This window comes from Podarcis liolepis, assembly GCF_965112155.1.
Source record: "Podarcis liolepis genome assembly, chromosome: 15".
Lineage (NCBI taxonomy): Eukaryota > Metazoa > Chordata > Lepidosauria > Squamata > Lacertidae > Podarcis > Podarcis liolepis.
Window position 1 is genome coordinate 9,100,855 of NC_139566.1, and position 24,231 is coordinate 9,125,085.

The 24,231-nt window shown below is 46.2% G+C and overlaps 1 protein-coding gene across 1 annotated transcript; it reads left to right on the forward strand.

The window, feature by feature from the left end:
* The first annotated feature begins 11,312 nt into the window (after positions 1-11,312).
* Positions 11,313-22,941, forward strand: S100A13 (S100 calcium binding protein A13). The gene is made up of 3 exons (XM_083477466.1): positions 11,313-11,477; positions 18,390-18,641; positions 22,638-22,941. The coding sequence occupies exons 2-3, from the start codon at positions 18,489-18,491 to the stop codon at positions 22,773-22,775; spliced, it is 291 nt and encodes a 96-aa protein (XP_083333592.1). The 5' UTR covers positions 11,313-11,477; positions 18,390-18,488; the 3' UTR covers positions 22,776-22,941.
* Positions 22,942-24,231: the final 1,290 nt, after the last annotated feature.

Consider the following 24,231-nt stretch of genomic DNA (forward strand, 5'->3'; position numbering starts at 1 on the left):
AGCTGAACGTGGCAGCGCGGGGACAGCGCCAGCATAGGCCAGCTCAGCAGATGCTGCCAGGCTGACTTGGCTGGCTCCACTGGGCAGAGGGAGGGGGCCTGCAGTCTGGGGGCCAGATGTGACCCCCCCCCAAGAATTCTGGGAACTGTAGTTAGTTCAGGGTGCCAAGAATGGTTAAGAGACCTCCCTATTCGCCGCTCACCACTACAATTCCCAGCATTCCCTGGAAAGAGAGGTGGATTGTTAAACCATTTTGGAGAACAATAGCTCTCTGTGAAGGGATGCGGATGGTGCTGTGGGTTAAACCACAGAACCTAGGACTTGCCGATCAGAAGGTCAGTGGTTCGATTCCCTGCGATGGGGGGAGCTCCCATTGCTCAGTCCCAGCTCCTGCCAACCTAGCAGTTCAAAAGCACCTCAAAGTGCAAGTAGATAAATAGGCACCGCTCCGGTGGGAAAGTAAACGGCGTTTCTGTGCGCTGCTCTGGTTCGCCAGAAGCGGCTTAGTCATGCTGGCTACATGACCCGGAAGCTGTACGCCAGCTCTCTCGGCCAATAAAGCGAGATGAGTGCCGCAACCCCAGAGTCGGCAACGACTGGACCTAACGGTCGGGGTTCCCTTTACCTTTACCTTTAACTCTCTGTGAAGAGAGAAAGGGTCCATTAACAACTCTACAGCTCCCATAATTCTAGGAGGTTGCTATGCCGCCGATGCAGGATCATCACATAGTGCCACCCTCCTAGGGAGGGACACGGGTGGCGCTGAGGTCTAAACCTCTTGGGCTTGCCAATTGGAAGGTTGGCGGTTCGAATCCCCGTGACGGGGTGAGCTCCCGTTGCTCTGTCCCAGCTTCTGCCAACCTAGCAGTTCGAAAGCACACCAGTGCAAGTAGATAAATAGGTACCGTTGTGGCGGGAAGGTAAACGGCGTTTCCGTGCACTCTGGCACTCGTCACAGTCCTCCATGCGCCAGTAGTGATTTAGTCATGCTAGCCACATGACTCGGAAAGCTGTCTGTGGACAAACGCCAGCTCCCTTGGCCTGAAAAGCGAGATGAACACCCTAACCCATAGTCGCCTTTGTCTGTCTAGGGGTCCTTTAACTTTTACTCTTCTAGGGATGGTCAAACCTCTCAAACTTCCTAATTCTCTCTCTCTCCCCCCCCCCTTCCCCAGTTTTAAGTTTGTACCTTTTCTGCACCAAAACGTGGATTAAAAAAAAAGTTTGCGCAAAATTTCCCATGCATTTCTGCGAACATTTCCCCCGAATATACACATGATGGGTTGTATGCAACATTAGTTCTGCTCAGAGTAGATTCATGGAAAATAATGGGCGTGACTCACTTGTGTCTATTCATTTCAGTGAGTCTACTCTGAGTGTAACTTTGATGCAACTCTTTTTGCATGCAATTCTATAGCAATTTATTTCATAATATGTATAGAGTGCTTAGCATTAACAAGCCATCTCAAAGTGGTTTATAATATACAAATTTAAATACGTTTAAAAATCAGTACAAAAAAGCGAAATAGGCTGCTGCTTCTGGGTAAATCCTTCATCCTCGTGCTGCTCCTGTTGCCAGGGCTGAAAAGCAGAGGATCCAACAGATGAGATAGGGGGAACCGTGGGCCTACAGACTCTTCTGGCTGCCCCTCCATGGCTCGCTAGGGGTGACCACCCACTGTGTCTCATGACGTCACAGTGCCACCTGTCTGCGGCCATGCAAACTGCAGCCTGACAACAACCTGACATTTTTATTCTATGTTAAGATATTGCTCTGCTCAGAATGTTTCCCCAGATGTTTGCTCCTGATCCACTTGTCTTCTTACAACCAGTCAGGACGGGACACTTTTGCCTATCATTGACTCTGGTTCCACCTTCTGTTGGTCTCCCTGCCTTATGCCCTCTCAGTCCCATTGGACACCAGCCACCCTTGTCTCAGGTAAAGGTAAAGGGACCCCTGACTAAGCCGCTTCTTGCAAACCAGAGCAGCGTACGGAAACGCTGTTTACCTTCCTGCCAGAGCAGTACCTATTTATCTACTTGCACTCTGACGTGCTTTCGAACTGCTAGGTTGGCAGGAGCAGGGACCGAGCAACGGGACCTCACCCCGTCACAGGGATTCGAACCACTGACCTTCTGATCGGCAAGTCCTAGGCTCTGGTTTAACCCACAGCGCCACCTGCATCCCTTTTGTCTCAGGTACAGGGGTGCTAACTTGAATAAAATATTGGAGGGGTCTCCAAGTAAGCTCTGCCCTGCATAATTGATCACACACACACCCCATTTGAATGGCAATGCCCATCAACTTTGGAGGGCCCTCAAATATTTTATTTTGGGGGCCAAAGGGACCTTGGCCTCTAGGACTTGGCTCCTATGTTCAGGTTTAAGAAATTGGAGACTAAACAGCCCATTAAAGTCCAGAAATTGGCTCAACAAAATTTCCTTCCTTCCTTTCACTATCGACTCCATCTTGAAGCTGCTAGGCTCCACCCATGGGACAGAACATCCTGTCAGGACGCAGCTGGCTACACCTCTGGCAGTCATTGTGAAATCAAAAGTTGACAGTCGCCTCATTTAATACTCATCAAGCAACCCTGTAACAGCGAGTTCCGATGGTATGATGTCATGCATTCCTCAAACCGTGCCTGGCAAAGTAGTTACTCTCTGACATGCCTTAAGGTTTCAAAATATGATGGTGGAGATAATGGGGAGCTGCCTCCCCCAATTTCCCTCTCTGACTCTGGTTCACAAAGATGTAGAAATTGCATATTTCTGGCTTCTCTCTGGTGTGTGTGGGGGTGTGAAACTGCACAGTGTTTAGATGCAGCAAGAATGGAAAACCTCAAGTCCATGGGTCAAATGTGGCCCTCCAAATATATCTATCTGGCCCTCAGAACCACCCTCCCAAGCCACACCCTCACCAACCCTTGAGTATTTTGGCCTGGCTGGAGATATGTCGTCTTGCTTGCCTGGATGAAGGATAAAGAGAAAAGTGTGTGTGCGCAGAAAATAGCCTACTATGCAAATAATAATAATAATAATAATAATAATAATAATAATAATAATAGTAATAATTTATTATTTATACCCCGCCCATCTGGCTGGGCTTCCCCAGCCACTCTGGGCGGCTTCCAAAAGAATATTAAAATACTATAATACATCAAACATTAAAAGCTTCCCGAAACAGGGCTGCCTTCAGATGTCTTCTAAAAAAATCACATTGGTAAAAAATTCACCCCTGGCTTGTGGCCCTCAGAAGGTTGGAATGTGGCCCTCGGGGCTGAGAAGGATTCCTCACCTGCTGAAATACAGGCCTGATTCATTGTCAGCTTTTCTCTGAAGATTTATGTATGTATTTATTACATTTATATCCCAACTTTCCGTCACGGAATTCAAGATGGCATACATGCTTCTCTGCCTCCCCCAGTTTTGTCGTTGCAACAACCCTGTGAGGTGGGTTAGGCTGAGAGGCAGTGACTGGCCCAAGGCCACACCCAATGAGCTTTACCCTGGTCTTCCATGTCCTAGTCTAGCACTCTAACCGCTACACCACACTGTCATTTCCTTCTTTCCCAGGGAGCTCGCTGAGTCTCCCCCTTTCTCCTTCTTTGTGTATCAGGGGTTTGTGTCTTTGTTTTTACATCAAAATGGCCACATTCACACCATACATTGCAGCTCAGGGAGGGGAAATGGGTGTCTCCTAACAACTCTCAGGGAGGGACGCGGGTGGCGCTGTGGTCTAAACGACAGAGCCTAGGACTTGCCGATCAGAAGGTTGGCGGTTCGAATCCCCGCGACGGGGTGAGCTCCCGTTGTTCGGTCCCAGCTCCTGCCAACCTAGCAGTTTGAAAGCACGTCAAAGTGCAAGTAGATAAATAGGTACCGCTCTGGCGGGGAGGTAAACGGCATTTCCATGCACTGCTCTGGTTCGCCAGAAGCGGCTTAGTTATGCTGGCCACATGACCCGGAAGCTGTATGCCGGCTCCCTCGGCCAATAAAGCGAGATGAGCGCCGCAACCCCAGAGTTGGCCACGACTGGACCTAATGGTTAGGGGTCCCTTTACCTTTACCTAACAACTCTCAGCACCCTTAACAAACCACAGCTCCCAGAATCTTTTGCGGGGCTCCATGACTATTTAAAGTGGTATCATTGCAGTATAAACAGGCTCCCCCCCAAAAAATAAGATTATGGGAGCTCTCCTTTCTTCAGGGAGCTGAGAACTGACCCACCTATACCCATCAGAGGGCTACAAATCCCAAAAATCCCTGCGAAGAGGGCTTGATTCTTAAACCACTCTGGGAATTGTAGCTCTGCAAAGAGAACGGGGGGTGGGGGGTGTTTCCTAACAACTCTCAGCGACCATAACAAACAACAGCTCCAAGAATTCTTTTATTTTTTTGGGGGGGAGGAGACACCCCTGGCTGTTTAAAGGGATATTATTGCGCTTTGAATGCATGGTGTGAATGTGGCCTCGAAAATTTCAAAGTATGATGTGGTTCAGAAATTTGAATAAATAAATATTGTGAGGGGGGAGGCAATGCTGTCACAAGCAGTTGGCCATTATTCACTGGGGAGCTTGTGCGTGACACATGGCCTCGCTTATCCTCTGAGTCCTATGGCACGTGCCTCTTTTTCTCCAGCCAAAGGTGGTTGCTTCCGGGGTTGGAAAGCTGTGACGTCCTCGCCTTGTCCCAGTTCTCCGGAAATCTATTATCTACCCTTGGCGATGGCATGGAGCTCGACTGGCCCGGATTAGCATATGGGTGAGCGAGACAGAGTTATGCGCGTGTGGGCACACGAAACAGGCCGGGCCGGTGTTCCTTGCTGCTGGTGTTCCCAGAATCCCGGGTCATCTGAACGTGTTAGGGCTCAGCAACAGGAGGCTGGCAATGGTTTGCAAAAACTAAAATAAGCCCCTGTTATTGCAAGCCTCCACAGAAGGAAGGAATGTGTGTCGATCAATCAGCGTTTGCTGTTGCCGACAGGCCGGGCTTGATCATGACAGGGGGCGAGGAACGACAATGAAAAATGTGGGACGCTCTCTGCTGATAATGGGGCTTCGCGGTTTAAGAACGTAAGGACGGACCCTCCAAGTGCCCCTATTTTCCAGGGAATTTCCTGGATTTACAGAATCCATCTTGGTTTCTAATTTGATCCTGGAATGTCCCACTTTTCCTTGTTGATGTTTAGTCGTGTCCGACTCTTCGTGACCCCCTGGACCAGAGCACGCCAGGCACTCCTGTCTTCCACTGCCTCCCGCAGTTTGGTCAGACTCATGCTGGTAGCTTCGAGAACACTGTCCAACCATCTCATCCTCTGTCGTCCCCTTCTCCTTGTGCCCTCCATCTTTCCCAACATCAGGGTCTTTTCCAGGGAGTCTTCTCTTCTCATGAGGTGGCCAAAGTACTGGAGCCTTAGCTTCAGGATCTGCCCTTCTAGTGAGCACTCAGGACTGATTTCCCTCAGAATGGATAGGTTTTCCTTAAAGGTAAAGGGACCCCTGACCATTAGGTCCAGTTGTGACCGACTCTGGGGTTGCAGCGCTCACTTCGCTTTACTGGCCGAGGGAGCCGGCGTACAGCTTCCGGGTCATGTGGCCAGCATGACTAAGCCGCTTCTGGCGAACCAGAGCAGCGCATGGAAACACCGTTTACCTTCCTGCCGGAGTGGTACATATTTATCTATTTGCACTTCATGCTTTCGAACTGCTAGGTTGGCAGGAGCAGGGACTGAGCAACAGGAGCTCACCCCATCGTGAGGATTCGATCTGCCAACTTTCGGATTGGCAAGTCCTAGGCTCTGTGGTTTAACCCACAGCACCACCCGCGTCCCTCGGTTTTCCTTAGGTTGTCCCTATTCTCACTGGAGAAATGTTGAAGAGTTAATGTGACCCCCAAGCCAAGCATATAAAGCACCTCTGTAGAGTGGTACCTCGGGTTAAGTACTTAATTCGTTTTGGAGGTCCATTCTTAAACTGAAACTGTTCTTAACCTGAAGCACCACTATAGCTAATGGGGCCTCCTGCTGCCGCTGCGCCGCTGCTGCACTTTCTGTTCTCATCCTGAAGCAAAGTTCTTAACCCGAGGTACTATTTCTGGGTTAGCGGAGTCTGTAACCTGAAGTGTCTGTAACCTGAGGTACCACTGTATAGGTTTTTAAAAAATGTTTAATGCTTTATGATGTTTTTATATATGTTGGAAGCTGCCTAGCTGCCCTGAGCTGGGGCAACCCAGTCAGATGGGCGTGGTATAATAATAATAATAATAATAATAATAATAATAATAATAATGATGGAAGTCCCCATTTTTATCGGAGAAATGTTGAAGGGCATGTAAGACGATCCCTGTCTGATCAGGCCAATGGTCCGTCTAGTCCACGTTGTCACCACAGCAATCATTTCCCCTTGGGGTGCTGGACTAGGACTTAGGAGAGAGCTGGGTTCGAATCCTGCCTTGGCCTTGAAGCTCGCTGAATGAGACCTTGCCACAGTCTGTGCGTCTCAGCCTGGCTGACCTCACAGGGCGGTTGTGAAGATGAAATGAGAAGAGCAGAACCATGTATGTGACCTTCAGCTCATTGGAATAAAAGGTGGGCCATAAGTGCAATTTTGATGAATAAATGAATAAAACAACCTGAGATGCGTTGCCAGGTCTCGCAAAACCTACGCAATGCTAATTTGATTTTTTCCTTTTTTTAAAGTGTGACATGTCAGAGTCAAAACACTGGGCCTCTCGGCAGCGGATAGGGGTTGTTGCTTTGTACGCCGAAGGATCTTTCCGGTAATTCTTGTCCGGCCACCTCTTCTGCATTCCAGTGTTATCTCTCTGTGGGCCAAAGCAGCAAAACATAGCCTTATTACTATTATTGTCAAATAACTTAGCTGTTTTACAAGGCCACTTAATACTGAGTCAGGCAATTGGTCCATAAAGCCCAGGAATGCCTAAGCAAGGCCTGAGGGGGAACTTCCTGAGGCTCTCCTCAGTGATGGGGGCGGGGGGAGAAATCGGATCTAGGTTTCAGCCAAATCTATCAAATCCTCACTTTCGGAAACGAAAACACAGCTATCCGTCAAAATTCGCACTTCTCTGAATTTTGCTATGCAGTCCATCATCAATCAAACCATATTGACAAAAATGCATTTATTGGGGAAATTGTGTGTATTCGTTAATTGATTGATTTCCATCCCACCTTTTTCCCCCTCAAGGAGCTCAAAGTGACATACAGTGGTACCTCTGGTCAAGTACTTAATTCGTTCCAGAGGTCCGTTCTTAACCTGAAACTGTTCTTAACCTGAAGCACCACTTTAGCTAATGGGGCCTCTTGCTGCTACCGTTCCGCCGGAGCACGATTTCTGTTCTCATCCTGAAGCAAAGTTCTTAACCTGAGGTAATATTTCTGGGTTAGCGGAGTCTGTAACCTGAAGCGTATGTAACCCGAGGTACCACTGTACACAGTTCTCTCCATGCCATCTGAAAGGTAGGTTAGGCTGAGAGGCAGTGGCTGGGCTTGAGATCGTACCCAGTGAGCTTCATGGCTGAGTGGTGGTTTTCAAACTCCAATCTCCCTCTCGGGTCCTAGTTGACCACTCTAACCACTGCACCACCGCTGCCTCTTTCCCCCCTTCCTTCTGATATCTGCCTCTTGTGCTGATCTAGAAGGTAGGACACATTGGTCTACATTTAGAATGAGTGTGTAGCCAGCACAGCCAGTGGTCAGGTATAGGGATGGAGGGGAAATTGTTTCGGTTCGAACTTAAAGTCAAACCTACTGATTCACCCAAAGCAACGCATGAATCGAATTGTGGCCGACCTTTGAAATTTGTGCTTTTGCAGTGCAATTCTGCAGCTGAGTCATGCATACAAAAAATCCACCCATGAGACCAAAGTGTGCATCTGTTAGTGGAAGCAACATGTCAAATATGCATTGTATTACCGAAAATTGCTTTGCAAAAATGCAAAAAATAAATAAAAATTGCATGCAAAATTTTGTATGCCAGGAGTCATGCACAAAAAATGAATTCTTCGATTCAAGCTGATGAATTCTCAGAAAGGCTTTTTTGTGTGGGGAGGGTGTGGATCTGCAAACTGATGTGCAGATGTGGAGAACTGAACTGAATAATGGGAAAAAGGAGGAACGGATTTGCCCATTCCCGTTCCCAAAGCTGTCTATAACAAACTGAGCTGCTCAGGATAAACCAGTAAGATATTGAACTGAACCTTCACCGCTTCTGCTAAAGCAGTGTTCAAAAACAGGAAGGACTGGAGGAGGCTGGTGACTTGGGGAGGAGCACAGGAGTGTGTGTGTGTGTGTGTTTGTGTGTGTGGTGGTGGGGGGTCGGTGACCACATTTTTCCAATAGCAGGTAAGTGACTGCTGTAGACTGAACTAAATGTGAGTGGATTTGGGATTATGAGCTTGCAGAGTCGGAGTGGGGGAAAGCTGCAGCTTAACATCGTCATTTGAGAACATTGAAAAATAACTCTCCATTTGATACTTCGCTCTGAGGTCATTAACACTGAAGTGCAGCTGATTACGATGCTGCTAACGACAACAAAACAGTATATGGCACAAAAACAGAAATATAACCCCATCCCCATATCTGATTGGCTAAGGAAAACCTGGCAAACTATCTTAACGATAAACCTTACACATAAGAAAAACACAATATGTAATACTCAGGAAAGCACATTTGTTGAGAAGTGGGCCTTTTCTGGAATGACAATGTAAATGATTGCATTATCTCACGGAGCTATAGCCTTTTTTGTTATATTATCCCTCCTCTCCCACATGCCATTTTCTTTTCCCCACGTTCTATTTCATTTGTTTTCTTTGTATTCATTCATTCATTTGATTTATTTATTGAATTTATATTCTGCCCTATACCTGGAGGTCTTAGGGCAGCTCACAGAACAAAACCAGAACTCAAAACCACAAAATATATAATCAAAATAAAAACAATAACCCAATAACACCCTCTCCCATAAAAACCCCACATTTTAAAAGGGCATATGTCAATCAAATCAACCAAAAAGCCTGGTTGAAAAGGAACGTCCCACAGACGGGGAGCCACCGCAGAGAAGGCCCGTTCTCGTGTTGCCACGTTCTTGTGCAGTTTTCTTCTTAGGAAACAAGGGTGTTTGATATATAAAACAGTTTGGAATTGGGATAATATAGCAATTTAGCATCAATCAATTTATTGTTTAGAAAAGGAAGATCTCGAGGCAGTGAGGAAAGGATGAGTGTGGGGGGGGGGGTCGTCCCCTGCCCCATTCTTGGGAAGGTTGGTAAATATTGTGGATCTCTAACGGGCTTGGCATTGAAGCCAGGCACTGATTCTTCTACAAAATAAAAATATTTTCCCCACCAAACGTTCCATGATGCATAATTCCTTCTATCGCTGATGGTTAAGTCATGAAAATGGCAGGATCCTTCTGCAAGAGGGAGATATCGACTGGCTTGGGGAATCCTGAGGTTTACAGATGTTGAAATCTATTTAGGGAGAAATGCTAAAGGGAGGGAAACAAACAAACAAACAAACAAACAAACAAACCCTCCAGCAAAACAAGAATTGAGCATGCTCAGTGGCCACAAAATGCCAGCTGATTGTTGGTGGGGATGGATATATCATTCATGTGGACATCTTTAATCCATGGGTAACAGTTGAATGTTGAAGGAAAAGAGGCAATGTTCCAGATACATTCATTCAGAGCGCAGATCTGTGATCTTGAGATATTTCAATGGTTAAACAGAATCCCTATAATCAAAAGGCAGCATACCACTTAATTCCAGATGCTATGATTTCCTGGTCTTCAGTGGAAAACTGGCCCAGTTGGGTCAGGAAGGAACCTGCATCTATCCAGTGATTGTTAGACTACAACTCCCATGAATGCTAAACTTCCTGTCTGAGTCTGTCTGAGCCTGACTTAAATTCAAAATCTTGCAAGGTCGTCCTGACTGAATCTGACTTAAATCCAAGCCTCGCTAGATCAAACTGTTTGATCCTGAATTAAATTCAAAATCTTGCTAGATCATCCTGTCTCAGACCCTCCAAGTGTCCCTATTTTCCAGGGACGTCCCCGTTTTAGAGAAGCTGTCCCGGTTTCTGATTTGATCCCGGAACATCCTGCTTTTCCTTAGGACATCCCTATTTTCTTCAGAGAAACGTTGGAGTGTATGGTAGGATGACCCTATTTGCACTGGAGGGTATGGAGTTATCCAACCCCCGAGCTGTCTGAAGGCAATCCTATATAGGGAAGTTGTGTTTTTTTATGTTTAATGTTTTATTATGTTTTCATATATGTTGGAAGCTGCCCAGAGAGGCTGGGACAACCCAGTGTGGGGTATAAATACAGTGGTGCCTCGCAAGACGAATGCCTCACAAGACGGAAAACTCGCTAGACGAAAGAGTTTTCCGTTTTGGAGGTGCTTCGCAAAATGAGTCTCCTATGGGCTTGCTTCGCAAGACGAAAATGTCTTGCGAGTTCCTGCGGTTTTTTTCCCTCCCCTCCTTTTTCTAAGCCGCTAAGCCGCTTATCAGCTGATCCGATAAGCCGCTAAAAGCCGCTAAAAGCCGCTAATAGCGCTAATAGCGCTAATCCGTCAATGGGCTTGCTTCGCAAGACGAAAAAACCGCTAGACGAAGAGAATCACAGAATGGATTCTTTTCGTCTTGCGAGGCACCACTGTAGTAAAATTCATTGTGGAATGGGACGCCCCTATTTTCATCAGAGAAACGTTGGAGGGTATGCTTGTCTGAATCTGACTTAAATTCAGAACCTTGCTAGATCTTCTTGTCCGAGCCTGGCATCAAGTCCAAGCCTTGCTAGGGCATCCTGTTTACTTTTCCTGGCCAAAATCAAAATCAAACTACCCCTCCCCCCCCCACAAAAAAATGTCCCAGCGTGAGCGACGGCCAGTCGTGTTTTTCTGCAAACGGTGGCTGGGCGAGTGAGTCAGCTCATGAAATAGATTTTCCTGGAGGGCTTCCACCGCCTTCCCTGCTAACTCATCCCGAGGCCCGGGCAGAGAGTCTGTAACACAAACTCTCCCCTTGTGTGTGTCTTCTGCAGCCTGTACACACCCACAAACACGAGGTGTTGTTGTTGGGGGCTTCTCACCCCCCCCGACTTTCCTTGGTTGCATGCCGAATCTTGCAAAAGGAAAGTTTGTTTGTGGACAGCAGGGCAGGGCCAAGACTGGCTGCTAAGCTTTGTGGGTTGTTGTTGACAAGCCAGGAAGGCAGTGCCCTGTGTCAGTAGCAGTGCGGGCTGCAGCCTGGGGGGGGGAGTCCGGGCGTGGGCGGTGTCTGTGGAAAGAGAAACCGTACACCAGCAAAGTCTTTTAGCTTAATGGAGCACTGATCCTTTGAACAACTCCCCCCCTTCCTCGTTTCCCCCGATTCTGGCTGCCCACAGCTGTATAAAAAGCACCGCCCTGTTCCCCCACTGACATTATCCTTGCAAGCGTCCGTCTTCAGGGTAAGTGGCAATCCTTGGGAAGGGGCATGCTGCCAGCTGGTGACAGAGGCTGGACCCCCTTCTTTGGTCATGGGATGTGCATGTGTGTGTGTGTGAGAGAGAGAGATATGGGGCAGTGCAGTTATGGGAGTGCAAAGTCTGCTGACTAACGAAAAGAATTTTGGGAGGCGATGAATCACTTGAAAACACCCATCCAAGCCACCATTGCATTCATGGATTACATGCATGCATTGAGGTGTGTTAGAAAAATCTGCAAGCAGAGGAGGGTCATCTGTTTGAGGTACAGTGGTACCTCGGGTTACAGACGCTTCAGGTTACAGACTCCGCTAACCCAGAAATAGTACCTCAGGATAAGAACTTTGCTTCAGGATGAGAACAGAAATCGTGTGGCGGTGGCAGGAGGCCCCATTAGCTAAAGTGGTACCTCAGGTTAAGAACAGTTTCAGGTTAAGAACGGACCTCCGGAATGAATTAAGTTCTTAACCTGATGTACCACTGTACTGGTGAGATTCTGAGATAAGCTCAGAGGTTTAAGAAGTTCTGGGCTCCTCCCCTCAAAAAAAAGAAAAGAAAAAAGAGAGATTGCAGAATGGGAAAAATTTCAGAAAAGGACAACCACAAATGATCAAGGGGGTTGGAGCGAGCCCCCACCCCATGAGGAAATATTTTTAGAAGACATCTGAAGGCAGCCCCGTTTAGGGAAGCTTTTAATGTTTGATGCATTACGGTATTTTAATATTTTGTTGGAAGCCGCCCAGAGCGGCTGGGGAAGCCCAGCCAGATGGGTGGGGTATAAATAATAAATTATTATTATTATTATTATTATTATTATTATTATTATTATTAATTTCAGCATCTGGGACTTTTTAGCTTAGAGAAATGACCATTAAGAGGTGGCGTGAGAGAAGTTTATATACCGTATTTTTTGCTCTATAAGACTCACTTTTCCCTCCTAAAAAGTAAGGGGAAATGTGTGTGCGTCTTATGGAGCGAATGCAGGCTGCACAGCTATCCCAGAAGCCAGAACAGAAGAGGGATTGCTGCTTTCACTGCGCAGCGATCCCTCTTGCTGTTCTGGCTTCTGAGATTCAGAATATTTTTTTCTCTTGTTTTCCTCCTCCAAAAACTAGGTGCGTCTTGTGGTCTGGTGCGTCTTATAGAGTGAAAAATACGGTAATGATGCACGAGGACAGAGAAAAGGTGTCTCCCCATCTCTCATAACACCAGAGTTTGAAGTGGAGTTGAATGTGGGAAGGGCCGGGGCAGATAAAAAGAAGGGCTTTTCCATGCAGTGCAGAGTAAACTGCGGAACTCCCCGCAGGAGGCAGTGGCCGATGGCGACCGACTTGGGTGGCTTCAAGAAAATGGATTAGAGACATTTTCATGGAGGAGGAGGAGAGGGCTATCGATGGCTACTAGCCATGTTGGTTTGACTCTGTCTCCACAGGCAGCAGTGCTCCTGAACGCCAGTTACTGGAACCTGCAGCAGGGGTGAGGACCACTGTGAGAACAGGGTTCTGGATTGTATGGGTCAGTGGTCTGATCCTGCAGGACTCCTCCTCTGCTCTTATGTTTAAGAAACAAGTGGGCAAATCCTAAGCACTTTTACTTGAGAGCCAGTGAACTTTAGGAGACACATGCCCTAAGTAAATATAGTGGTGCCCCGCAAGACGAATGCCTCGTAAGACGGAAAACTCGCTAGACAAAAGAGTTTTCCGTTTTGGAGGTGCTTCGCAAAACCAATTTCCTATTGGCTTGCTTCGCAAGACGACAATGTCTTGCGAGTTCCTGCTGGGTTTTTTTCCTCCCCCCCCCCTTTTTCTAAGCCGCTAAGCCGCTTATCAGCAGATCCAATCAGCAGATAAGCCGCTAAAAGCCGCTAAAAGCCGCTAAAAGCGCTAATAGCGCTAATCCGCTAATCCGTCAATGGGCTTGCTTCACAAGACGAAAAAACCGCTAGACGAAGAGAATCACAGAACGGATTATTTTCGTCTTGCGAGGCACCACTGTATGTTAATGGCTGCACTGTCTGTCTCTATCCATTCAGCTATCTCCCTATACAGTGGTACCTCGGGTTAAGTACTTAATTCGTTCTGGAGGTCCGTACTTAACCTGAAACTGTTCTTAACCTGAAGCACCACTTTAGCTAATGGGGCCTCCTGCTGCTGCTGTGCCGCCGGAGCACGATTTCTCTTCTCATCCTGAAGCAAAGTTCTTAACCTGAAGTACTGTTTCTGGGTTAGCGGAGTCTGTAACCTGAAGCGTATGTAACCTGAAGCGTATGTAACCCGAGGTACCACTGTATGTATTTATTCTCTTGTAATAACATTGTATTCTATGAAGAGCACTTCCAGACAGATGCTGTTTTCCAATGAGATCCAATCATGTACTGGCGAATCTGGGTTGGGCAATTAAAATTGATTGGGAGGTCTTGCATAAACCCACTTTCCCCCACCCCACCCTGGACTTTTTGCAGGAAGGAAAGCGATGGGAGAAAGCACCAGAGAGCGCGCGTTGGGTCGCAGTTGATTGACACGACGCCGTCTAACGAATCAGAACAAAATGCTCAATAAATAGCAGAGGGCATCTAACATCCAGGCAAACTTTGTGCAAACAAATCAGGATGAGTGCCAGATAAACCAGTCACGTGGAAGTGACATGACACACCAGAATCCAAAATAGCCCACAAGATGTGCTTCGTAGCCACTAGATTAGATAGAATCACAGATGTGTATCTGTAAGGGCATACCCACATTTCCTATTGTCTCGCTGCTTCCTGCCCAGGGAAAACTGCTCTTTAATGCTCGATCAGAACAAACGGCTGTTATAAGAATTGGGGTTGGCTTTTGAAGTCCACCTCCCTATCGAGGGACTCAAGATCCCTTGAGGTCTGCTGTTGGTCAGAGATACAACAGAGGTGACAATTCAGGTTTCCCCTGGTTTGCCATTTGTTCTGATCTGGCTCTAAAGAGTGGGTTTTTCCTTGGAAAGGAGCAGGGCAAGGGGAAAACAGCTTGGACCTGTGCTTTATTGAGCATGACAGAAGCAGAAGTGTGGATGAGCCCTATCTCTCTCTCTCTCTCTCTCTCTCTCTCTCTCTCTCTCTCTCTCTCTCTCTATCATCTCTCTATATCTATCTATCATCTATCTATCTATCTATCTATCTATCTATCTATCATCTATCTATCTATCTATCTATCTATCTATCTATCTATCTATCTATCTATCATCTCTATCATCTATCTATCATCTATCTCTATCATCTCTCTATATCTATCATCTATCTATTTATCTATCTATCTATCTATCTATCTATCTATCTATCTATCTATCTATCTACCTATCATCTATCTATCTATCTATCTATCTATCATCTATCTATCTATCATCTATCTATCATCTGTCATCAATTATCTCTCTATATCTATCTATCTATCTATCTATCTATCTATCTATCATCTATCTATCTATCTATCATCTATCTATCTATCTATCTATCATCTATCTATCTATCTATCTATCTATCTATCTATCTATCTATCTATCTATCTATCATCTATCTATCTATCTATCTATCTATCTATCATCTATCTATCTATCTATCATCTATCTATCTATCTATCTATCTATCTATCTATCTATCTATCTATCTATCTATCATCTATCGTTGTGGCACACAGGTCTAAAACATTGCCAGCAAAACAGAGCCTCCAAATTCAGGGTCAGTTTATCCTGAAAACAAGGTGCTAAAGACAAATTGCAAAAACAAATTGCAAAAAACAACAACTAAGGAACATTGCCTCCATGCCTTGCTGGTGGGTTTCTGAGAGTTTCCTGGGTCTCTCGCTGAGGAGGGCTTTTCTTACATTTTAAAGGGTGCTATTAATTCTCAGTCCAGCCAGCTAACCAGCGTAAGGACCAGCCAGATTGGACGTTGGTCACCTATTTTGGAGCTAATTGCCTTTTAAGACAATTAGCTGGTGTGGTATGGGGAGCCAGATCGCAGGGCTGTGGGACGGAGGGGATAGTGTCTCTCCTGACCCCAAAGTTGCGTTTAGAAGTGCTTTAGTTGCCCCGGGAGGAAAGTGGTGCAATGCTATACATGCTTTCGCCCTGAATTCAGCAGGACTGGTTTGCAAGAGGGCATCCATAGGATCCGGCCCACACATCAATGCAACCGAATCCACCTCCTCACATTTACCCAAAAGTAAGCCTCATTGAGTTGGAGGTGGCTTATTCCCAAGTCAGCGTGCAGCGCAATGCAATTGATTAATCTATGGGTGGAAAGATACAACTCTGATGTGCGCATTGTTATTTCTTACTGTTAATTCTTTTTAGTGGTGTTATTAGTTCCTAATTTCCATAGAGGGAGGCGAGCTCCTTGCCCTCTTAACAACCAGTTCCCTTCTCCTTGGGACTTGACCGCTTTCTGATATTTTTGGGATACAATGTCCTGCAGAAATGTACTAGGATCAACCCACAGTCAGAGTTGATGGGGAGAAATGTGATTCAGCTCACATTTAAAGACGAATCTCCCTAGTTTCTGCATCCCAAAATGATGCACAAATGGAAACACAGCCATTTTAGGAAATCTGCGCTTCTCTGAATTTTGCAATCCAGTTTCTTTAGCAGAGTAACATGTATAACGATGTACAAACTGGCGTTAAAGTGTGCGTGGAAATGGATCTCTTAGTGAAACCAACCCGCCACAAATGCACTCTACTGGGGAACGTTGCAAATAGGTGCATAAGAAGATTGCGAACATCAGGAGAAGTTTGCGCGTATATGCTGATAGGTTTTCACGAGGAGAAAAGAAAGGTCGAGGGCTTGTGAGAGTTGGTTGAAGCAGATATGCTGAAGGAGGATGGGAGAACTCCAGAATGGCCAGTTCTAGTGCTTTATTAAAGGAAAGTGTAAGCTTACAACGCTCCCTGCAGAGCCTCACTGCTATTATGTTAAGCATTACTTATGCACAAAGCAAACTACGTAAACAGGCACCAATAATCCAGTTAACTCACCCCTGGCTTAGAGCCCCCTTCCATCTCTCAGATAAGGTAGTACATTATCTCTCATCCATCTCCCAGATAAGGTAGAAGCTTTCATCCATCTCTCAGATAAGGCAGAAGCTTATCTCTCATCCATCTCAGGCTGGCAGGAAATCAGTGTGAGAGGTCTCCCTTCTCCCAACTTGATAAGCATCCCAAGCAAGCCAACTAATACAGTATATGCCCAAGCACGTGATTAAGCCGATTTGATCTTGTTCTTTTTTTTTTAAAAAAAATATTTATTAACAATTTCAACATAACAATATATCAAAACATATCATATTCATTATTTCCCCCCTTTTCCCATTCCCCATCAAACCCTCTTCCCCCCGAGACTTCCCTCAGTCTCTGATTTCTCAGCATATTATAAAATTATTTCAATCCTTCTTTTATCTATCTACCATGTTATCAATCACTAAATTTGTGTGTGTTTATTCAAAACCTGCCAAGGAGTCCAGTTCATTTTGTTGTCTTTTTAAATACTTTGTAAAAAGTTCCCATTGTTCTTTGAAGTCAACGTTGTCCTTACCTCGCAGTTTGTATGTCAGTCTAGCCAATTCTGCATAGTTCATCGGTTTCTCTTGCCGCTGTTCCTTTGTTGGGGTTTCCTCATTCTTCCATCCTTGTGCTCTTGCCACTGTTGTAGCATACATGAATAAATTCTTTGTTTTCCTTGGCAGGTCTTGTCCTACAACCCCTAACAAAAATGCTTCTGGGTTTTTTTTACAAAAGTTATTTTAAACATTTTTTTCAATTCATTAGCTATCATTTCCCAATTTTTTTTAACTTCTCTGCATTCCCACCACATACGATGTGATCTTGCTCTTGCAGCAAGTGACAATTGGTCATGGGGTTATCTTGGCTACCAAGGTGGCGTTTACAGGCCTTCTGGAATGTTTTCTCCTTTGCCTCTAGGCAGTATTGCAAACTGGTAGCTCAACTGGTTAGAGCGTGGTGCTGATAACGCCAAGGTTGCAGGTTTGATCCCTGATTGGGAAAGTGGGATGTTGCCTGCATGGCAGAGGGTTGGATGACATGGTTCTCAGGATCCTTTCCAATTCTACCGTTCTGTGATTCTATGAAAAGCTGAAAGACCGGCCCATGGCGCATTCGTTTGGCAAAGCAACAAGTGACATTGGTCTCTCTTGTTGAGCTGTTGTCGATTGACGGCGATGTTTTAACTAGCCAGAGCTTTAATTCTATTCATTTAAAATACTGCTATGGAAAGACCCTGACAGTTAAAAAAATAAAAAGACATAGCAATAAAAAACAGCAGAACAATAGAAAAATACTACTACTACTACTACTACTACTACTACTTTATTATTTATACCCCGCCCTTCTGGCTGGGCTTCCCCAGCCACTCTGGGCGGCTTCCAAAAAAATATTAAAATACTGCAATACGTCAAACACTAAAAGCTTCCCTAAACAGGGCTGCCTTCAGATGTCTTCTAAAAGTCTGTTAGTTGTTGTTCTCTTTGACATCTGGTGGGAGGGCGTTCCACAGGGAGGGCGCCACTACCGAGAAGGCCCTCTGCCTGGTTCCCTGTAACTTGGCTTCTCGCAGTGAGGGAACCGCCAGAAGGCCCTCAGTGCTGGACCTCAGTGTCCTGGTAGAATGATGGGGGTGAGACGCTGATTCAGGTATACTGGGCCAAGGCCGTTTAGGGGTTTAAAGGTCAGCACCAACACTTTGAATTGTGCTCGGAAATGTACCGGGAGCCAATGTAGGTCTTTCAAGACCGGTGTTATACAGTCTCTTAGTTCTTCTTATGTCCTTTGCTGCTTTGTTGACAACTTTACTCCTGCTCTTCCCCTGTTGATTTCCTCCTGACTGCCTCACCTTGCCTCTCTCCCCTGTTCACAGAGCCCGTCTTACACAGCCCGTCGCTACAAACACACTCTCCATCCATCGAGCCACAGCCTCAGCGAGGAAGGAACTCACTCACCACTCCTCAGTCCTGAGATGGCCAGCAGCGAATGGACAGAGCTGGAGGCAGCCATCGAGAAGATCGTCAACATCTTCTTCACGCATGCGGGCCGTGAGGGCAAGAAGGGGACTCTGACGGCTGGGGAGTTCAAGGAACTTGTTCACGAGCAGCTCCCGAACCTCATGAAGGTAGGGTGGGGGGAACGACACAAATTATAGGGCGTAAGACCAGGTGGATGGGGGAGACTTTTATTTTAAAATCAGGATAAGCAGGGCTAGGCCAAAAGCATTTTGCTGAAGGACAAGTTGGGGACCCACTGCCTCTCAATGAATGTCCCAGAAGCTCTGCAGGGAACAGTTTTCTGCTTGAGGGTGACATTCCCTTCTGAGCAGCCTTCCAGGGCCATGTTGCAGTGTTGGGAAGGGACCAGAGGCCACAGTGAGTGGAGTAACGAGTGCGGATTTTACCTTCGCCGAGTTCCCGCACACTCACTCGCACCTTCCTTCACGAATCCTCCATCCAAGCAAGCAAGAGGCATTATTAGAGTCGGGATGGTGTCCCGTGCAGGTCAGCAATAAATCACATGGCGTCAGTGAAGTTAGGGAAACAAGATCTGCTCAGGAGGCCAGGCCTAGCGAGCACAGCAACTCATCCTGGTAGACCTTGCCCCCTATGAGGCAGCTGAGGGTTGCCCACTGTTGCCTAAGTCTGCTTCTCCCCAGTTCCTTCCCAAGCAATCTGAGACTCAGTCGACTTGCCTGTCTTTGCTACTCCCTCTTCACACCTCTCCTGGTCCTGGAAGACCAGCAGGGAGGGAAGCTGGACACAGCAGGAGGGGAGTCTCCCTGGCTTCTTCAGCAGCCTGCCTCATCTGGGCCTCTTGGCCCCCTCCTCTCCAGCCTCTGCTTCTGCCTCTGCTTCTGAACTGCTCTCTGCCACAGCCTCTTCCTGCTCACTACGGCGGTTCATAAGAAACCTTTTTTGTTGTTGTAAATGCCTGCTCCAAAGGTCTTATCTTACTATCTTAGGGATTATACAGCTATACCTGAAATGTCATGCATATCAGTTAATATCTTGACCCTCCTCCACGAAATAGCTGTTTACTTGGCCGTTTTCCTATGTCGTGAAGGGTGAAATTTCAATTCAGTGGAGCAGGGTCAAGATATTAACTGATATGCATGAAATTTCAGATATAGCTATATAATCCCTAGTGTAGTAAGATAAGACCATTGGAGCAGGCATTTACAAAGGAAAAGTTTTTTATGAACCGCTCACTAAGGGATGCGGGTGGCGCTGTGGTCTAAACCACAGAGCCTAGGGCTTGCCGATCAGAAGGTTGGCAGTTCGACTCCCCATGACGGGGTGAGCTCCTGTTGCTCTGTCCCTGCTCCTGCCAACCTAGCAGTTCGAAAGCACATCAAAGTGCAAGTAGACAAATAGGTACTGCTCCGGCGGTAAGGTAAACAGCGTTTCCGTGCGCTGCTCAGGTTCACCAGAAGCAGCTTAGTCATGCTGGCCACATGACCCAGAAGCTGTACGCCAGCTCCCTTGGCCAGTTAAGAGAGATGAGCGCCGCAACCCCAGAGTCGGTCATGACTTGACCTAATGGTCAGGGGTCCCTTTACCTTTACCGCTCACTAAACCCTGTTGCACCTTCTGCTTCTGACACATCCTTCTCCCAGTCTTCTCCTTCTGACCACGCACCACCAGTTCCCTGGCTCCGAGCCATCTTCCCTTGGGGGGTCCTCCAGCTACTGCCTCCCACCTCTTCTCTGCATCCAGCTAGTCTCCAACAGCTGAGAGAGAACCCTGCCTCAAACCCTAGAGAGCAGTTGCCAGTCAGTGTTGGAAATACTGTGCCAGACAAACCAATGGTCTGACTCTGACAAGAGTGGAGGGATTCACTCGTGTGCTACATTCCAGTAGGTAAGGTGAAGGATTGCAAAAGTTTTGAGTAGCTGGCAGTTGCAGCAGCCGCAATGTCTAAGGACAGGGGAGGTATTGTATTTGATTCATGTCACAGTTGGAGGAGAACCTAAGTCGTGCTTTCGGAATCAATGACTTAAATGCAGCCTGCCTTCAAAATTCACCCTTCTCTGAATCATGCAATGCATTCTCTAGCACAGCCTTTTACACCAAGATGTGTATGAATGCGTCTCTTAGTGAAAATAAGATAGAAAAATGCATTGTATTCAGGAAAATTGCTTTGCAAAGATTTTTGTGTGTGTGTGTTAGGTAAAATTGCATAGAAAAATGTGTGCTCTGCAAAAATGTGACTATTAGGCAACGTTGCGTATACGCATGTGTCCATTTTGAGAAATGTGCATTAAAACGCTGGTGGATTTTCATGAGGCCTTGATTCGTGTCCCTTTTAAAAGTGAACCTACTTGACAGTTGCCATTGTGCTCAGAGTAGACCCACTGGAAATAATGGACCTACGTTAGTCTAGTTCATTAAAGTCAACGGGGGTCTTTTTCTGAGTGGGATGAAGATTGGGAGCAACCCCACTGAGCCTAAGTTAGTCACATCCATTGATTTCGGTGGGTCTACTCTGAGTAATGACTAATGCTTGGCTCCACCTGTACTAGCTGTTCAAAGAACTGTGATACCGCTTTAACAGTCATGGCTGCCTCCATAAGATCCTGGGAGGAGTTGTTTATTAAGGGTGGTGTTAGGAGACACCACCCTGAGCTATGATTCCCAGCACCCTTAAACTGTGGTTCCCAAGATTCTTTGGAGAAAACTGCCTTGACTTTAAAAAGTGGTATAAATGTGATTTCAATTGATGGTTTGGATATGACCCCTGCTGCCTTTGATTTTCTTTTCTTCTTCTTTTTAATATAAATTTTATTAGTATTTTCCACACAACAACAACATGAAAAATATCAAAAAATAACAGTACACAAAACACTAAAACCGACATTCAAAACAAACAAACGAAACAAATCCATATCCTACAAGTTAATAATATAAACACTAAAAAGAAAAACATTGACTTCCCTTTGATTTATCTACATTAAGCCACGGGGTTATGGTCCCGGCTGTGTATACTATACATTTAAGGCACCCCCACAAAATAAAAAAAAAGGATCCTAGGAGCTGTAGTTTGTTAAATTGAGAGATTTTAGGAGACCTTAAGACAGCTACAATTCCCAGTGCCTCTAACAAACTGTTGTATACTTCCCAGGATTATTTAAGGAGGGGGAAAGCCACGACTGCTAAAGTGGTATAAAAATGCTATAGATATATGGGGTTCTTATTCCTACCCAGAGTAAACCCACTGAAATTAATCAACACGACTAACCTAGTCTACTCTGCCAAGAAAGAGCATGTAGAAAACTAGTTCTTCAGGGAATAAATTTCAGCTAGACCACCTTCTACCTGACATGCTAGATTTCTGTGTGCAAGGAATTCCTTTCCTCTCTCACTCTGTGTGCGTGTAGCTTTCAGACCACCCCCTCACTTGCTGCTTGTGGGAAGTTGGACCAGACTCCATGTCATCCATGGGGTGATGCAAACACGAGACACCTGACCAGATCTTGCAGGAGCAAATTCCTGAAGTTAATTATGCATAGTTATGAAGATGTATTTCCTTTTGTTGGTTCTGAACCGAGGGCTGCCAATCAATTTTCTTGGATGACTCTGAGCTCTAGGAGTATGATGAGAGAGAGAGAGAGAATTCTCCTCAGACTGTCTTCTCCATACCTTACATAATTTTTACAAGCGGGTTCGTGTGACAAAACCTCGCAGCGCCTTTGCTATCCCTGACTTTTCCTTTTTAAAATAATAATAATACATTTTTATTAATTTTAACATACAAATTATAAAACGTACCACACAAATTATTACAAATACACTTTTTTGGGACTTAACCTCTTTTTATGCATTACTTAATTTTATATTGTCTTTACCTCTCTTAACTTATCATCCCTCCTTTTCCATTTTTACAATATTTCCAACAGTACTCCTCACAGAACCTCTTGCAAACCTGCAAATGTCATCTGATCATCACAAATACTTTTCATATAGTTCGTAAATTTACTCCAGTCTTCGGTAAAATTCTGGTCCCGCCGGTTTCGGATCCTTCCTGTTAATTCATCTAATTCCTGTTAATTTGTCTAATTAACAAATTAACAAATTAGACGTGTCCCTGACTTTTCCTTTCTTTTACTCCTTTTCCGAAGGACGTTGGCGACCTCGACGAGAAGATGAAGAGCTTGGATGTCAACAACGACGAGGAGTTGAAATTCGGAGAGTACTGGAGGCTGATTGGGGAGCTGGCCAAGGATATCAAGAGGGAGAAAGTGGGGAGAAAGAAGTGAAAGTCATGGCACGGGTGGGTGGCCGTGGCTCGTGCGAGAGAGAGAGTTGGGTGAGTGGGACCAAGACACCTTGATTCTGAGTGCTTGCAGGAGGAGGAAGATAACAGGAAATATCAACCCATCAGTCAGCAGGCTGCAGCAATTCAAATAAAAGCATTTGCTCTGAGATACTGTTGTTTGTTGCTTGCTTGGTGGCAAAGTAATAATAATAATAATAATAATAATAATAATAATAATAATAAGTATTTATTATTTGTACCCCACCCATCTGGCTGGGCTTCCCTAGCCACTCTGGGCGGCTTCCAACAAAATATTAAAATACAGTAATGCATCAAACATTAAAAGCTTCCCTAAACAGGGCTGCCTTCAGATGTCTTCTAAAAGTCTGGTAGTTGTTGTTCTCTTTGACATCTGGTGGGAGGGCGTTCCACAGGGTGGGTGCCACTACCGAGAAGGCCCTCTGCCCCCTGTAACTTGGCTTCTCACAGTGAGGGAACCACCAGAAGGCCCTTGGTGCTGGACCTCAGTGTCCGGGTAGAATGATGGGGATGGAGACGCTCCTTCAGATATACTGGACCGAGGCCATTTAGGGCTTTAAAGGTCAGCACCAACACAAGCAAGGAAGAGGGAGCATGACTGAGGTGTATAAAATCATACATGGTGTGGAGAAAGTGGACAGAGATAAGTTTTTCTCCCTTTTTTATAGCACTAGAATTTGTGGACGTCCAATAAAGCTGGTGGCACTGGGGACACGGGTGGCGCTGTGGGTTAAACCACAGAGCCTAGGACTCGCTGATCAGAAGGTTGTCGGTTCGAATCCCTGCGACGGGGTGAGCTCCTGTTGCTTGGTCTCTGTTCCTGCCAACCTAGCAGTTTGAAAGCACATCAAGTAGATAAATAGGTACCGCTCCGGCGGGAAGGTAAACGGCGTTTCCGTGCACTGCTCTGGTTCGCCAGAAGTGGCTTAGTCATGCTGGCCACATGACCTGGAAGCTGTACGCTGACTCCCTCGGCCAATAAAGCGAGATGAGCTCCGCAACCCCAGAGTCAGTCACGACTGGACCTAATGATCAGGGGTCCCTTTACCTTTACCTTTAATGAAGCTGAATGTTGGAAGATTCCAGACAGACAGAGGAAAGTAGTTTCGCTCCACAAAGTGAATAGTTAATCTAGAGCAGTGTTTCCCAAACGTTTTTGGGCAACGGCACACCTGTTTACCGGGAAAAAATCTCGCGGCACACCACCATTAAAGCCCCGCCCCGTGACGTCAGCGCGCAGTGTCACGCCGGGAGGGACGCACAAAAGTGAAAGTTTTTTCCCTTCCCCTTGCCGGGGTGGGAGGAGGCAGCAGAGCGAGGGATTGAGGGACGACGGCAGCTGAGGCGGCGGCGGCTGTTGTGGTGGTGGCGGCGATAGCGGGCGGAGGAGGAGCCGTCGCCGGGAGTTGCTGCTGCTG